The 17,107-nt window shown below is 43.5% G+C and overlaps 1 protein-coding gene across 4 annotated transcripts in view; it reads right to left on the bottom strand.

The window, feature by feature from the left end:
- Window positions 1-17,107, bottom strand: part of LOC126297609 (importin-13) — a 182,395-nt gene that overhangs the window by 106,647 nt on the left and 58,641 nt on the right. For all 4 annotated transcript variants that reach the window (XR_007552550.1, XR_007552551.1, XM_049988611.1 and 1 more), the window contains exon 9: window positions 177-420. Coding sequence is in view for 2 of the 4 variants with exons in the window: in XM_049988611.1 (XP_049844568.1) it covers window positions 177-420 (244 nt within the window). In the remaining 2 variants the exon portion in view is untranslated. The remainder of the gene's footprint in view (window positions 1-176; window positions 421-17,107) is intronic.

The following is a 17,107-nucleotide window of genomic DNA, read 5'->3' as shown; positions in this document are numbered from 1 at the left end:
TTACTGTAAAACAGAATTATTGCACTGTTTTATCAGTGGATCTTTTCATAATCCAAACTAAGCTTCAACCAGTGTGCTAAAACACATACAGATGAAAAAAACAATTGCCAATTTTGTCAAAGCTAACCAACCGAGATTCTAAAATAATCTGAACAACAAAACACGTTAAGACTTACCCATACAGTCAATTGCTGCATTAAAAACTTTTATATTACTCTTGCTAATCGGTATGTTTTGTAGAATCATAAAAAATGACCCAATCTGTGGTTTCACATTTGGCACCAATTCTGCAATAGCCATCCAAGCATGCAAATTTGCTTCAACAGGCTGCCACGACTCTTCAAATTCTGTAGCTCTTGCAGAAAGGTCATGAAGGAGTAACTCCAGGATTTGATCATGTAGTATCTGATAGCAATACATCTGTAACAAAAAACTACAATCATTAAGATTAAAAGCACCATCAGTAGAATAGAGACACTATCACAGTCACGTACAAAACATAGAACAAATCAAGAACATATAGTCACTCTCAAAGAAAGAGATGATGAATTTGTCGATATGTTGCATTTTGAAGAGAGATGAAATCAAAAATGTTTGTACTCAACTCAATGTCATAAACATGACATTTTAACCAATAGGATAGCGGGAAAAATGGGCAGAAAGTGCTCCTGAGCCTAATACAGGAAGTGGTGATATCCAACATTTGAGGTAGCTACTTTACTCACTCGACAATTTTAGATGTCAACTGGATATTAAGAGATCTGTCCCACTAGGAAGGTACATCACACAATTAAATCTGAATTTCTTACACATCAAGATCCCTTCAGGGCAATCATATGAATGATTTATGACCTAAAATAAAAACTGAGTGCACACATACCTATTATGTAAATTTCTCCCAAATTTGAATGGCAATACCACATTTTTAATGCATCTGTCCACTACTCATCACTATCTTTAAGTTCAATGACCATCTTCCCCCCTAACTATTATTTTCAAAATATCTATGTGTGATTGAGAGCATCTAGACATACATTTCAAGCAGAATTTACTGTATCATTGTAATCAATACCACCAGAGTCAGCACCTGGCAATAGTTGGTGACACATCGCAAGACTAGAGCGGACACTGATAGTGCACGTGAAGGATGACATTGCGACCACTGACCCATACCTACAGATCCTGGCTTCCACCTGCTGCTAATAAGAGTGACCTCTGCAGATTGGCTAAAGCACAACCCCAAGGTAGCTAAAGTTCAGTTCAGTTGATCGTGGGCTGGAAAACGGACATCAAGCCCTGCTTATAGACTGTTGTTTTGTGTTGATGTATTTTGCTGTGAACCTTTGACTCAGAATTTGGATTTTACTTCAGGACTGACTCAAGTTAAGTAAAGATACATTTACCGACTATTGGTATGGAATAATTATTTGCCCATGTGCAGATTTCTAATGGCAACAATCAACTGCTCCACTACTTCTGGCCACCTCTGTTCCTATGTAGGTATTCCACATATGGATATCATTGTGCATATCTTCTCTCTTAATTGGAATGGAAATCAAACTTAATATTGCAATCGGAGGGAGAAAATAATCTACTCACTAAGTGGTGGCAGGAGAACATACATATAAAGGTACTGAATTTTTTGAAATTTGCAAGCTTTCAGAGCCAGTGGTTCCTTCTTCTGACAGAAGGGTTGAGGGGGAAGGAAAAGGGCTAAAGGAAATGGGGACAGTCCAGAAAAGTCACCCAGAACTGCAGGTCAGGAGAGACACACTGGATGGGATGAGGAGGACAGACTGACTGTTGGGACTACACAGGACAAGATTTAAGAAACTGAAAGCTTTAAGCTGGATGAAAGGGTAATACACAAGACAGAGATTATGGGTTAAACATCGTACACAAGTTAATAAAAGAGGAAAGCTAAATGCCTATGGCAGAGGTGGGAGGTGGAAAAAAATAGAAAGGTTAGAAAATAAAAGATACAGAAAACTAAATGGGAATGAAGAAAGGAATAGTTACTGAGGAGAAATGCTGAAATGGAAAGAATTACCATAAATTAAGACCAGATGGGTAGTGAGAACCAAGGACATGTTGTAATACCAATTCCCATTTGCGGAGTTCTGAGAAACTAATGTCTGAGGAAAGAATCCAGACGATAAGTGTGGTGAAACAGGCACCCAGGTTACAACTGCATGTTTTAGAGGACACACTGCAATAGCATATTGTGTGTTGCCAGTATCCACCCTCTGCCTATGCCCATTCACATCCTTATCAGATAATTTGGTGGTAGTGATGCCAATGTAAAATGCCAAACATAACAGTTGGTACACAAGATACCATTTCGAAGGTGGCTCCCCCTTTGATAGTATATGTTTTGCCAGTTACAGGTCTTGTATAGATGGTGGTAGGAGGGTGCATAGGGGAATTCTTACAGTGGGGACAGTCACAGGGGTAGGGAACCACAGAGTAGAGAAATGGGTGCAGAAGGAGCATGCGGCCAACAAGGGTCCTGCAGAGAATGGGAGGGCAAAGAAAAGCAATTCTACATGTGGTGAGCAGAATGTCGGACAGAATGGACCTCATTTCAGGACATGATTTTACAAAGTCACAGCCTTGTCTATGTAGGTGATTAATACATTCAAGACATGGATAATAGTAACTATAGATGCACGCCTATGTTTTGAGGGCTCATCAGTACCAGGATTGGATGCAATGGCCTGGATAATCTGTTTTTGAACAAGGTGGGTGGGTGGGGGGTAATTACATCCAGTGAAGGCTGAGGTGAGAATGATGGTTTATTGGTGTAAAGAGCCTGCATCTAAACAAATACGTTTGCCTCAAATGCCAAGGCTTTATGGGAGGGAAAGTTTGACATAGGAAGGATACCAACCATCAAAATGCAACTCCTGTTGTTTGTTAGTAGGTTTAATGTGTATAGACGTGTGTAGTTGACCGTCAGGGAGGAAGAGGTCTACTACATCAAGGAAAGTGGCATGGGATTCAGAATAGGACCATATGAAATTTAATTGGAAGAATGTATTTAGAGATTCCAAGAAGAATTATAACAGGTGAGCCCCACGATGAGTCCATACGGCAAAGATGTCATCAATGTATCTAAACCAAACCAGGCGCTAAAAGCTTATGGATCCCAGGAAAGCCCCCTACAAGTGACACGTAAGAAGATTGGCAAAGGAAGGAGGCATCCTGGTTCCCATGGCCATGCCCCCATTTTGTCTGTATGTCTGCCCCTTAAAGGTAAAGTAGTTACTGGTAAGTATAAAGCTGATTAAGGTCAGCAGGAAGGACAAGTCTGGAATCAGCTGGGCACTGATTGAGGAAATATTCAGCATTTTATCACTGCCACCATCTCTTGACACTCCCATCTCTAACACTTCAAACCCTCTTCTCTTGCCATGATGAATCCCATCACATATTACATTTAGTCCTTCTGAAAATATGCTTTTATACTACCAAACATAAGGCCCCACACTTTGTTTCTTGGAACCAGGGAGTTGCCCAATAAAGCCTATTACCGACAGTCTCTGTTTCTGGATGTAACCCTACTCTACACCAGCCCCTTTTACAGTTTCAAATACAGCAATCTCTTGCACTTACCCTGCTAATCTGTGACCTATCTGGCAACTTCCACTCAACCAGATTCACTCATCCTGTCTAGTAGGTCTCTCCTCCCTGCTGCCAGAAGAAGGAACCACTGGCTCTGAAAGCTTGCAAATTTCAATACCTTTATACCTGGTGATTATAATTAAACTTTCCAAAATTTAACACGTTATAACACAGAAATTAATTACCATATGAGTAACAAACTTGGTAGCATTAATGTCCACAGTATGGGGTGCATGATTTCCATGCATCAGTGTGCCACTGTCCAGTTACAATTATGGCCACCAGGTGCTGTGATCAGTCATCGTGATTCATAGTCCCCACCTGACCAGTCACAGTGCACTTGTTAACGTGTCAACATGAGTTTGGACAAAAGGAGCAGGACATTATTGGTGAAGCTCTGTTATCAAAACAACAGTAATGCTGCAGCTGCACTTCAGGAATATCACCGGCTGAAAGGATTAGGGAAGGGTCTTCTTTCTCCACCTGTTGTGCAGAGCATGATGAAGAAGTTTAAATCAACTGGAGAACTGGGCATCGCTCTGGGAAGAGGCCAACGACCGATTGCACCACAGGTGGTTGATGAAATCGCTGATGCTATGGCAGACAATGCTGCACTCAATACCAGATCATCAGGCAGTGCATGTGCTGTGTCACGACAATTGAGCATTCCGTGGTCCACTGTATGGAAGGTGCTTTGAACCATTCTCAAATGGTATCCATACAAGATACATATCGTACAGCAACTTCCACCACAGTACGCACAACGACGTGCTGACTTTGCTCTCCACTTTCTTTCGAGCATTGAAGTTGACAAGGGCTGCCCTGAACCATCCTACGGACAGATGAAGCTCATTTTTCTCTGACGGGTAAGGTAAACACACACAATTGCTGAGTGTGGGGATCTTCACCTCCGGTCACTGTACATACAGTTCCTCTGTATGGTGAGTGTGTCACACGTGCACTGATGCTCAGCATATCAAGAGAGGTAGGCAGCACACCTATGGATATGCTTCATTCTGCTGTGCAGAATGCATTCTGCACTTTCAGACTCTTCTGGACACTGATGGGCACCATATTGAGTCCCTTTGTAGCAGTAATGGTACCAGTACGTAATGGTATGATGTACCATAGCAGCACATTAGTGTTTCAACTGAATTGATTCTGTGTTATTTCTCTTCCCCATGTCCTTAACTTTAATGCTACCAAATTTGATACTCACATTTCCCATGTTATAATGTGTTAAATAGGGAAAGTTTAATTACAACCACCTGGTTTGTGTACTCTCCTATCACCAATTGGTGAGTACACTTTTTATCTATCGAATTACATTATGTTTTCAAAAAATGATTATTTTCACCAAACTGATTATTTTCATCAAACTGATTATTTTCATCTAACTTAATACTGTGGTAGATGACAAAATGTGTGAGAGAATTCTTCATTATACCCAGCTCCAGCAGCAACTTGTGTCAACACAGTTGCTAGACAGCCAGTTAATAATATTAATGTAATAAATAGCTGTAGATTGTCTCAGAAATATAATTTATACTGATCCTGATGATGAGCTACTGCATGCATCTCATCTTGTGACATGAATATGGTACTGAACTAACTTTTTTATGACTGTGTCTACTCTGGAAGGCATGCTTCCAATCACATGAGTAAATGTCTCATGGAGAACAACAGGCCATTCTTCCTTTATAGATAATACGAGTGTAGGTACCAAGATTGGCTTTTTGTAGTGCAATTTGAAATCAGCATTCGCAGACATCTTATCCACATTTTGGTAATGCCAATCCACAACAGATAAGTGCTTTTTTTCAGTCAATAAGCTCTAAACCTACAGTATGAATGAGCAACCTATGTTTTGATACTCATAATGTTAATATCGGAACTGTTAACTGTTTGTATTAGTTACCCCGCATAAGAGCACACTGGCCGATTTGCAGCACTGATGATGGTGTAGAACTGGTACCACGTGATCATGTGACCCTGCAGCATAGACATTAGTGCTCTAACTAGAAACACCAGGAATATCAGAGCTTTAAAATAAATACAGTTTTTTGGGTCATGGCGTGACACGAAGAATAAACTGGATGTAGTTACACTTATCAAATACATTGACAACTGAGAGCCCAGAGGCCCACGTACAGACTTATAATGACGCCTTCTCCATCTGGACGCCTTCTCCATCTGCTGCCGCCAGGTTCATGCTGCACATGCTTGGCGTAACAGGTCATTGCGGTCAGTGACTCGGCTAAACCTGACAGCCACCTTGAGTTACTGTAGACACACCATTCAAATGTTTCCACACACTGTGTTTGCAGTAGTGACCTGACTTATGTCTGCTATAGATAGTAGGTGTAGTAACCAGCGAGTTGCTATGCACCTACTTCCTTGTAAGGGAAAGGACCGTGTGTCACTGTCCACAATGCTATGATTGTAGTGACGTCAATTGTGTCCAGGCCAGTAACCAAAGGGACAAAAAGTTCCCGATCTTCCCAGACTGTTGCATGGAGATAAAAGTGATTGGAATGATGGCAATTCCACCATCCACGGACCCCGAGACAACTAGTGCACACCGTCAGCAAGAGGGAGGCAGGAGCTATCTGGATGTTGGTGCAATGACGATGACAGTCTGGAGAGGAGAGGCTCCAGCAATGGAGACCCAGATTCCCAATCAATGCAGTGGGTGGTGCCAGCACTGGTCACAAGAAGTAAACTCAACATCTGTGCTCACAGAGCCTTGATCACTGAATTAGGAGAGCACAGCCAGGTCTGCCTGATTCTTGGAGCAGCCAGGGCTGGCTAAGAAAGAGTTGAGTCGCCCACAGCCCTAGTATCCAGCCCTCCATCCATCCTGGGACACAACTGATTTCCAGTGCAAATCATGAAGACCCAGCAATGCATTGGCCCAGACCAGCGTGTCGGGCACAAATGTCAATGAAACCAGAACTGCTGGGAGACACCTGCTCAGTAGCAAGAGGTTGAGTAGCATCTGCAGCTGATGACCTCGCAGGAGCTTGACAGTATTTTTGGCCCCAATTGGCATCATTCTGTACGAGCTTACAAAAAATGTGAAATCCTTCTCGGCCTAAAAATCTTCTACATACTTTCACATCTATGTCATAAATGTTTGGTCATTGTATTCTGCCTCGCTGTTCAACTATGGAACTGTAATGTGGTGAGTGCCACTGTGTGTACACAAAAGCATCACCTATCAACAACCAAAAAGTGTTTGGACCAGCAAAATCAATGTGGACTCGTTCCCAAGATTTTGTGGATGCCAGCCATGGTGATAAAATACTGTGAGGCACCACCTGCTGGTCTGGAACTTGTAGAAAGGTGTCACAAGGTGTTCCAGCTCATGATCAATGCCGGTTAAAACACATGGTGGTGCGCCACCAGTTTCGTGTGAGACATCCTGCAGTGACACAGGTGTAATAAGCAGACGGCCTCCGGCCACAGAGCTGCTTGAACCACGATGCGTGGTGTAAACCCATCCATCAAAAGAAGAATAATGCCATCCGTGCGGGAGAAGTCATGATGCAATGCACAAATATTCCGAAGCATGTCCACTACCCGGTCTGGCAGATGGTTAGGTCAACCCTGTTGTATCATGCATACGACCTGCTGAAGCACTTTATCAGCAACCACAGCAGAAGCAATATGGGATCTGGTGATAGTGAAGCCATCCACTGTATGTCTCGTCTCCACATCAAATTGAAAACAAAGCCATTCTTCCTGGTCGAATGTGGGATCAGGGCCCATGGAAAGCCAGAACAGAGCATCTGCATTTTCATGTTGTGAAATGGAATATAAATGGATCCTATGAGTGCACCAAGACAAGCACACAGCCCACCGCAGAAAATGGTGACTGCCTTTGTCCAGTAAGAATGCCAAGAGGCTAAAAAGGGAAACCAAGGGTTCATGGTTGGCAATTAAATAAAACTTTTCATCACACAAGAACACATGATTTTTTTTTAAGGCACATACAATATCAAGAGCTTCTTTTTCCACCTGAGAATAACATTGCTAAGCCAAGTTGAGCATTTATGGCAGGCATTAGATTGTGCAGAGCCATCTGAATGGTGCTGGGGCAGGTACACGCCCATCCTGTACTGTGACGCATCTGTAGCCATGGCCAGATCCTTACCTGATTGAAATTTCACAAGACATGGTGTTGACTGAAGACTATCCTTAAGCTGCCCAAAAGCACACACACACAGCCTGCAGACCAAACAAAAGGAAGCTGCCCAAAAGTACACACACAGCCTGCAGGCCAAACAAAAGGAAGCTGCCCAAAAGCACTCACACAGCCTGCAGACCAAACAAAAGGAGTATGTTTCCGAAGCAACAGATGCAAGGGGGTGAGCGATAGTGGTCACTCTGGGAATGAACTTCTGATATTATGCCACTTTGTCAAGTAATGCCTAAAGTTCTTGTAGATTAGACAGATGGAGAAAAGCCATAACAGCGGCAGCGTGTTCTCCCATGGAGTACACACCCTGCCAGGAAATTTCATGGTCCAAATAAACAATGGAAGGATGGAAAAAGTGAGACTTGGTGAGATTACATTTGAGGCCCATGGGCTGTAGAACACTAAACAAAGAGCTTACATAGGTGATCCCCTGTGGGTAGCACCCGTCATGATGATATTGTCAAGATAGTTGATGCACTGAGCGACCACCGACAAAATGTGTTCTAAAAAACGTTGGAAGATGGTAGGCACACTACTGACCCAAAACTTAGTTTTTGACACTGGTAGTGGCTGAAAGTCACATTAACCACAAGCAACTTTTTTTTTTGCCTCGTCCAACAGAATCTGAAAATGAATACCTCCTCCAGGTGAGGTAGAGGGTACATGTCTGCGACTGCCTGTGCATTAATGGTGACCACGAAGTCACCACAGAGACGAAGTTGACACGACAGCTTCTTACAATCACTATGGGTGTGGCCCATTCACTCAAGGAGATCGGTCTAATCACTCCCAATGGCATTAAGCGATCCAGCTCCATCTTCACCTGCTCACATAAAGCTACCGGAACTGGCCGCGCCCGAAACAAATGAAGGCGGGTGGAGGGTTTGAGTGTGATGTGTGCTGTGAAATTGTATGCACAACCTCACCCTGGGGCAAACAGAACATAAAGAATCCAATTGATGATACTGCACTTGGTCCAACACCAGATGCAGCACATCCGTAACAGAAAAACCAAAAGTAGCAAAGGCATCTAACCCAAACAAATTTTCAGTACTTATATCATTAGCCACCAAGTGCAACATGGAACGGAACTTGTACATTGTTTAGAGCATGAATTAGCCAAGAATAGGAATGTTGCCATTTGTTATGGCTTACCAAGTGACACTCCCATGTCGAATTGTAAGTGTAACGACTGATCTTTCACCTGCACTTCAATGCAACAACGAAACAGTGTGAATGTCTATATCCATTGATTTCTTTAATGACTCATGAGGGTGGTGGGGTGGAGGGAGAGAGCGAGGGGGGGGGGGGGGGGGAGGGGGAGGGGGAAGGGGAAGTTAGAGATCAACATACCATTGCTGTGTGACCATTTTTGTTTTAAATTTATAGCAGGAGCCCCACTGCTTCGAGCAGGCCACCTGCCCGTGCTGTACAAAAGAAGAGGGGCACGAAGGAAGTGGCGTTCACTATTCCTGCTACCGACACGTTTGGCCACATCGGCCAGGTGGGCTTGTGTATAATGTGGCGAGTTCCTCTTCCCCTAACATGCTACTCTACACATGCTGGGGCTGTATGCTCTCAACAATGGTGACATCACTCCAAGTCTCTCACTAACGGAATGCAGTGTGGGAGATCTCCAATGACTGTGCAATATTCGAAATCTATTCGAATGTAAGGTCCTCTAGCTGAAGTGCAGGTTGATGCACCTTCGTATCTGTGGTCAAATGAATGATTGCTACCCTGACCATTACATTCACACAACACTCTTGAGACAAACTGACACTTACGACTGAGGCCGTGAAGCTCAGGCACCCAAGCACGATTCGACTGCTGTGGCTGTTTGTGATGTTAATAGAATTCAAAATGCGCAGTGATCACAAGCTTACGACACCAAACAACACAACTGTAATTACAAAGAAGTTTACTTTGCAAGAGTTTTTGTTTTATTTATTCAAAACATGAAAAAATAAGAATATTATAACAGTAAGTTATTTCTTGGGCAACCCACTGGCAGTAGTTTCCGAATACAGTAGCTCACTCTGCAACATATAACCTGTTCTGTATTTACCATGGATGCTATCCGTAACATAAGTGATAATCTTTCCTCCAATTAATAATGGGAGTCGGCAGTGTAACAAGTGCCTTCTCATAAAGCAGTACTTCCGATCACTGCTATAAACTTGTTTACAATTGAACTGATCTATACTGTGTGTTTGTGTTGTTGGTAATGGAACTTGTGCTACAGACTTATCCTGCTTGGAAGTTCCTACACCAGATTTCTCTTTGCCTGTGTCAATTAAAGAACTATAGGTTTGTCACTGTATATGTCTGCACCTGCTACTCTGCAGATTGTAGTGTACAGACATACTAAATTTGTGTTTGCAAATACATGAAATGTGTTATTTTTATTACATTTAAGCTAATGTTCTATCAACTAATTCTCAAGTGACCAATATGTAACCACACGCACAAACAAATCATGTTAACATTGGCTGTAGATGACTTGTTTCATTTCACTTCCATAAAAATCATGCAAATAATCAATGGCACAATTAATTCATCCTTCAATGATGGTGGCAAGATGTTCACCAACTCAGAATAACTGTCCCATGTTCAGATTTCATTTGATGTCGCAAACTCATAGTCAAATAAGTAACTTTGGGGTTGCAGACAATCAGAAACACCTACACTTCCATAAGAATATGGTATTTGTTGATCTGTGTATGTGTAAGACGCTGAAACCAAATATTCAAGCCTATGGCAACCATCACCAGAACATCTTATATCTGGGGTTACACTGAACACTCTACATCGGTCTCTAACACTTGTTGATAATATGGATGCTACCATATTCCTTGTGCCAATGACCACAACAGTCTCCTAAACAGTTTCAGTATTTCTGGACATACAAATGTAATTTGGACACTTATTCATCATCACTGCAATGAAATATCACTGCATCCACCATTTCTAACACAAGTAGCAATTCCATAAACACTTTTAGCTGGCAGTTTCATTTCATTTGCTAAGATCTCCCATTTTACTAACTTTCTACCTCTCTTCCTCAGTTCTGTTCACTTTATGCTAAAAAGTAACTACACTCAACAGTAAGCACACCATGTAACACCATAATTGACTCTGGTATGCAGTGGAATGTGGTTAGCTTACTGCTCTTCCAACCATTGGTTCCTTTCCTAACAGTAGAGCCACAGTACATGGTTAGCGTACCACTCTCACAGCCATTGGTTACTTTCCAAAGAGCAGAGAAAGTATCTGAATCAATCATTTCAAAATGGTCATGAGTCACAAAAGTAAAATTTTTCAGGAGAAGACAAAAACTACCTACAGTGCAAACCATCAGTGTATTTATTGTTATTTCAATCTCAATAGCTATTGAGTCTCCAATGGCTGTGTAGCAGTGTGTGTTTTTGTTTTGTAATTTATAGTTTAGCACAAAAGTAAATTTAAAAATTGCTGACTCAAGCTGTTTGAAACGAACAACTATTTGTTACAGTAAATGAAAGTTATACTTGAAAAATATGTTGATTTCATCACAAAATCATTAAATATGATGAACTGCAAACTTAAATAAGACTGTTAGCATTTTATTCATATTTTGAGCTTAGCTGCACTTCTTATAACAATAGTGAAATGAAACACAAAAAAACAGGTTAACCTTCTTGATTGTCATCGTCACTATTTGTTCTCCTGTTACTGGCGATTCTTGCAACTGATCATAAAATTCCATATAGTCATGTGGAATGTACTTTCTTTGAACTTTCAATATATATCATGATTTTCTGACATTGATGGGCACCCATTTTTCAAGATATGCTAACTCATTGGGAAATACATTATCCTTAGTGAAGCTGTAAAAGAGCTGAAATCTCTCTGTGACAGCACCATCAATGAACTGTTCTGTTTTCACTCATCCTTTTCCAAGAGGAAAAAGAAAGTTAATGTTCCTTAGGAAATTTTCCCATGCTTGATTCAGAGAGGCAAGACATTTTGAAATAGACAGGTCATCAATTTTTAAATGCTAATAGAGCATCAGTTTCCACTGGGAATTTACTTGACACTTTTTTGATCATTGTAGCATACTTTTCAAGTATACAAGTCCTGTCATGAGGGTTCACCAACTTCCTTTAGCCCCTTTCTATCATATGGGAGAAAACTATGCCCATGTACAGGGAAGTAATGTTTCATCTTTTTAAATCTTCCAGATGATACAGCTGTTCAGCAAAAGTAAATCATTACATTATTCTTACTCTGACTGGCACACCTGTTGAACAGGTGAAGCTCATTCACATCTTTTGGGATATGTTTCTGGATATTATAGTACAGAGATAAGCAAACTTCACTTCTATCTGGTAAAAATGTGACGGCTTAGTTTCCAAATTATGTAAATTAAAAACACTGACCTATAGCTTATATATATATATATGAAATAGAAAGAAACTTCCACATGGGAAAAATATATTAAAAACAAAGATTCCAAGACTTACCAAGAGGGAAAGCGCCGGTAGATAGGCACAATAAATAAAACACACAAACACACACACAGAATTTCCAGCTATCGCAACCGGCGGTTGCTTCTTCAGGAAAGAGGGAAGGAGAGGGAAAGACGAAAGGATAAGGGTTTTAAGGGAGAGGGTAAGGAGTCATTCCAATCCCGGGAGCAGAAAGACTTCCTATAGGGGGAAAAAAGGACAGGTGTACACTCGCACACACACACATATCCATCCGCACGTACACAGACACAAGCAGACATTTGTATAGCTATACAAAATACATTTGTATAGCTATACAAATTACATTTGTATAGCTATACAAATGTCTGCTTGTGTCTGTGTACGTGCGGATGGATATGTGTGTGTGTGCGCGAGTGTACACCTGTCCTTTTTTTCCCCCTAAGGGAAGTCTTTCTGCTCCCGGGTTTGGAATGACTCCTTACCCTCTCCCTTAAAACCCTTATCCTTTCGTCTTTCCCTCTCCTTCCCTCTTTCCTGAAGAATATATATATTAAAAACAAAGATTTCAAGACTTACCAAGCGGGAAAGCACCGGATGAATAAAACACAAAAACACACACACAGAATTTCGAGCTTTCGCTACCGTCGGCTGCTTCGTCAGGAAAGAGGGAAGGAAAAGGAAAGATGAAAGGATGTGGGTTTTAAGGGAGAGGGAAGAAGTCATTGCAATCCTGGGAGCGGAAAGACTTACCTTAGGGGTAAAAAAGGATAGGTATATACTCGCGCGCACGCGCGCCACACACACACACACACACACACACACACACACACACACACACACACACACGCGCCCACACACACACACACACACACACACACACACACACACACACACACACACACACACACACGCGTGCGCCCACACACACACACACACACACACACACACACACACACACACACATCCTTCCATACATACAAAGACACAAGCAGACATATTTAAAGGCAAAGAGTATGGGCAGAGATGTAAGTCAAAGCGGAAGTGTGGAGGCAAAGATGATGTTGAATGACAGGTGAGGTATGAGTGGCGGCAATTTGAAATTAGCGGAGATTGGGGCCTGGTGGATAACGAGAAGAGAGGATATATTGAAGGGCAAGTTCCCATCTCCGGAGTTCGGATAGGTTGGTGTTGGTGGGAAGTATCCAGATAACTCGGACGGTGTAACACTGTGCCAAGATGTGCTGGCTGTGCACCAAGGCATGTTTAGCCATAGGGTGACCCTCATTACCAACAAACACTGCCTGCCTGTGTCCATTCATGCGAATGGATAGTTTGTTGCTGGACATTCCAACATAGAAAGCGTCACAGTGTAGGCAGGTCAGTTGGTAAGTTACGTGGGTGCTTTCACACGTGGCTCTGCCTTTGATCTTGTACACCTTCTGGGTTACAGGACTGGAGTAGGTGGTGGTGGGAGGGTGCATAGGATAGGTTTTACACCGGGAGCAGTTTCAAGGGTAGGAGCCAGAGGGTAGGGAAGGTGCTTTGGGGATTTCATAGGGATGAACCAAGAGGATACGAAGGTTAGGTGGACGGTGGAAAGACACTCTTGGTGGGGTGGGGAGGATTTCATGAAGGATGGATCTCATTTCGGGGCAGGATTTTAGGAAGTCGTATCCCTGCTGGAGAGCCACATTCAGAGTCTGATCCAGTCCCTGGAAGTATCCTGTCACAAGTGGGGCACTTTTGGGGTTCTTCTGTGAGAGGTTCTGGGTTTGAGGGGATGAGGAAGTGGCTCTGGTTATCTGCTTCTGTACCAGGTCGGGAGGGTAGTTGCGGGATGCGAAAGCTGTTTTCAGGTTTTTGGTGTAATGGTCCAGGGATTCAGGACTGAAGCAGATTCGTTTACCACGAAGGCCTAGGCTGTAGGGAAGGGACCGTTTGATATGGAATGGGTGGTAGCTGTCATAATGGAGGTACTGTTGCTTGTTGGTGGGTTTGATGTGGATGGATGTGTGAATCTGGCCATTGGACAGATGGAGGTCAACGTCAAGGAAAGTGGCATGGGATTTGGAGGAGGACCAGGTGAATCTGATGGAACCAAAGGAGTTGAGGTTGGAGAGGAAATTCTGGAGTTGTTGTTCACTGTGAGTCCAGATCATGAAGATGTCATCAATAAATCTGTACCAAACTTTGGGTTGGCAGGCTTGGGTAACCAAGAAGGCTTCCTCTAAGTGACCCATAAATAGATTGGCATACAAGGGGGCCATCCTCATACCCATGGCTGTTCCCTTTAATTGTTGGTATGTCTGGCCTTCAAAAATGAAGAAAATGTGGGTCAGGATGAAGCTGGCTAAGGTGACGAGGAAAGAGGTTTTAGGTAGGGTGGCAGGTGATCGGCGTGAAAGGAAGTGCTCCATTGCAGCGAGGCCCTGGACGTGCTGGATATTTGTGTATAGGGAACTGGCATCAATGGTTACAAGGATGGTTTCCGGGGGTAACAGACTGGGTACGGATTCCAGGCGTTGCAGAAAGTGGTTGGTGTCTTTGATGAAGGATGGGAGACTGCATGTAATGGGTTGAAGGTGTTGATCTACGTAGGCAGAGATACGTTCTGTGGGGGCTTGGTAACCAGCTACTATGAGGCGGCCAGGATGTTTGGGTTTGTGAATTTTAGGAAGTAGGTAGAAGGTAGGAGTGCGAGACGTCGGTGGGGTCAGGAGTTTGATGCAGTCCTCTCGCACATCCACACTGGCTGTTCATAGCATCCTCCTACAGGCCAACCGCAAATTAGAACAGCATGCCACCCTCCACCTCAAAAAAACTATCCAATCTCCTGGTTTCCCACCTCCAGAAAGGCAACTCGCTCACCCTCCACAACCTTTCCAACAAACCTCAACCTCCTCTCATTGCACACAGACCCAGTCTCTCCCATCTACTCAATCTCCCACTTCCAGCTCCACTCCCCCCAACACCTCAAAATTCTAGTCAACACAATCTGGAACCGCAACTCCCCAATTCAGTAGTTAACCTTTCCTCCAAACCTCTCTCCCAAACCGAAATCTCTGTCCTATCCAAAGGCCTCACCTTCAGCCCCACTCCCAGGTTCAACCAAACTGCCCTTGTCAAAGATTTACTGTACTACACTCGTAGTCTCTGCTGGAAATATCACTTTGCCATGAAGAAAAATAATCCTGATCCCACTCCTAATGATCCAACTCCCCAAGACACTATCCAAATTGAACCCTGCCTGGAACAGTTCCGTTCTCCATCACAGCGGGACCCACCTCCTCTTCCTCAAAATCACCCTCTCCAAACCTTCCTGGAATTTCTCACTTCCAGCCTTGCCTCTCAATCTTTCTTGAAAAACCTTAATCCTACTCCCAACATCACCACAGCCGAAGCCCAGGTTATCCGTGATATGAAAGCTGACCGATCCATCATCATTCTTCCGGCTGACAAGGGTTCCACGACCGTGGTACTTGATCGTCGGGAGTATGTGGCTGAGGGACTGCGTCAGCTTTCAGACAACTCTACATACAAAGTTTGCCAAGGTAATCCCATTCCTGATGTCCAGGCGGAGCTTCAAGGAATCCTCAGAACCTTAGGCCCCCTACAAAACCTTTCACCTGACTGCATCAAACTCCTGACCCCACCGACGTCTCGCACTCCTACCTTCTACCTACTTCCTAAAATTCACAAACCCAAACATCCCGGCCGCCCCATTGTAGCTGGTTACCAAGCCCCCACAGAACTTATCTCTGCCTACGTAGATCAACACCTTCAACCCATTACATGCAGTCTCCCATCCTTCATCAAAGACACCAACCACTTTCTGCAATGCCTGGAATCCGTACCCAGTCTGTTACCCCCGGAAACCATCCTTGTAACCATTGATGCCAGTTCCCTATACACAAATATCCAGCACGTCCAGGGCCTCGCTGCAATGGAGCACTTCCTTTCACGCCGATCACCTGTCACCCTACCTAAAACCTCTTTCCTCGTCACCTTAGCCAGCTTCATCCTGACCCACATTTTCTTCACTTTTGAAGGCCAGACATACCAACAATTAAAGGGAACAGCCATGGGTACGAGGATGGCCCCCCTTGTATGCCAATCTATTTATGGGTCGCTTAGAGGAAGCCTTCTTGGTTACCCAAGCGTGCCAAACCAAAGTTTGGTACAGATTTATTGATGACATCTTCATGATCTGGACTCACAGTGAACAACAACTCCAGAATTTCCTCTCCAACCTCAACTAATTTGGTTTCATCAGATTCACCTGGTCCTCCTCCAAATCCCATGCCACTTTCCTTGACGTTGACCTCCATCTGTCCAATGGCCAGCTTCACACATCCATCCACATCAAACCCACCAACAAGCAACAGTACCTCCATTATGACAGCTGCCACCCATTCCATATCAAACGGTCCCTTCCCTACAGCCTAGGCCTTCGTGGCAAACGAATCTGCTCCAGTCCTGAATCCCTGGACCATTACACCAACAACCTGAAAACAGCTTTCGCATCCCGCAACTACCCTCCCAACCCGGTACAGAAGCAGATAACCAGAGCCACTTCCTCATCCCCTCAAACCCAGAACCTCTCACAGAAGAACCCCAAAAGTGCCCCACTTGTGACAGGATACTTCCCGGGACTGGATCAGACTCTGAATGTGGCTCTCCAGCAGGGATACGACTTCCTAAAATCCTGCCCCGAAATGAGATCCATCCTTCATGAAATCCTCCCCACCCCACCAAGAGTGTCTTTCCGCCGTCCACCTAACCTTCGTATCCTCTTGGTTCATCCCTATGA

Source organism: Schistocerca gregaria, chromosome X (genome assembly GCF_023897955.1).
Source record: "Schistocerca gregaria isolate iqSchGreg1 chromosome X, iqSchGreg1.2, whole genome shotgun sequence".
Taxonomy (NCBI): domain Eukaryota; kingdom Metazoa; phylum Arthropoda; class Insecta; order Orthoptera; family Acrididae; genus Schistocerca; species Schistocerca gregaria.
Note: the sequence above shows the minus strand (reverse complement) of the source record. Positions and strands in the feature narration are given on the sequence as shown.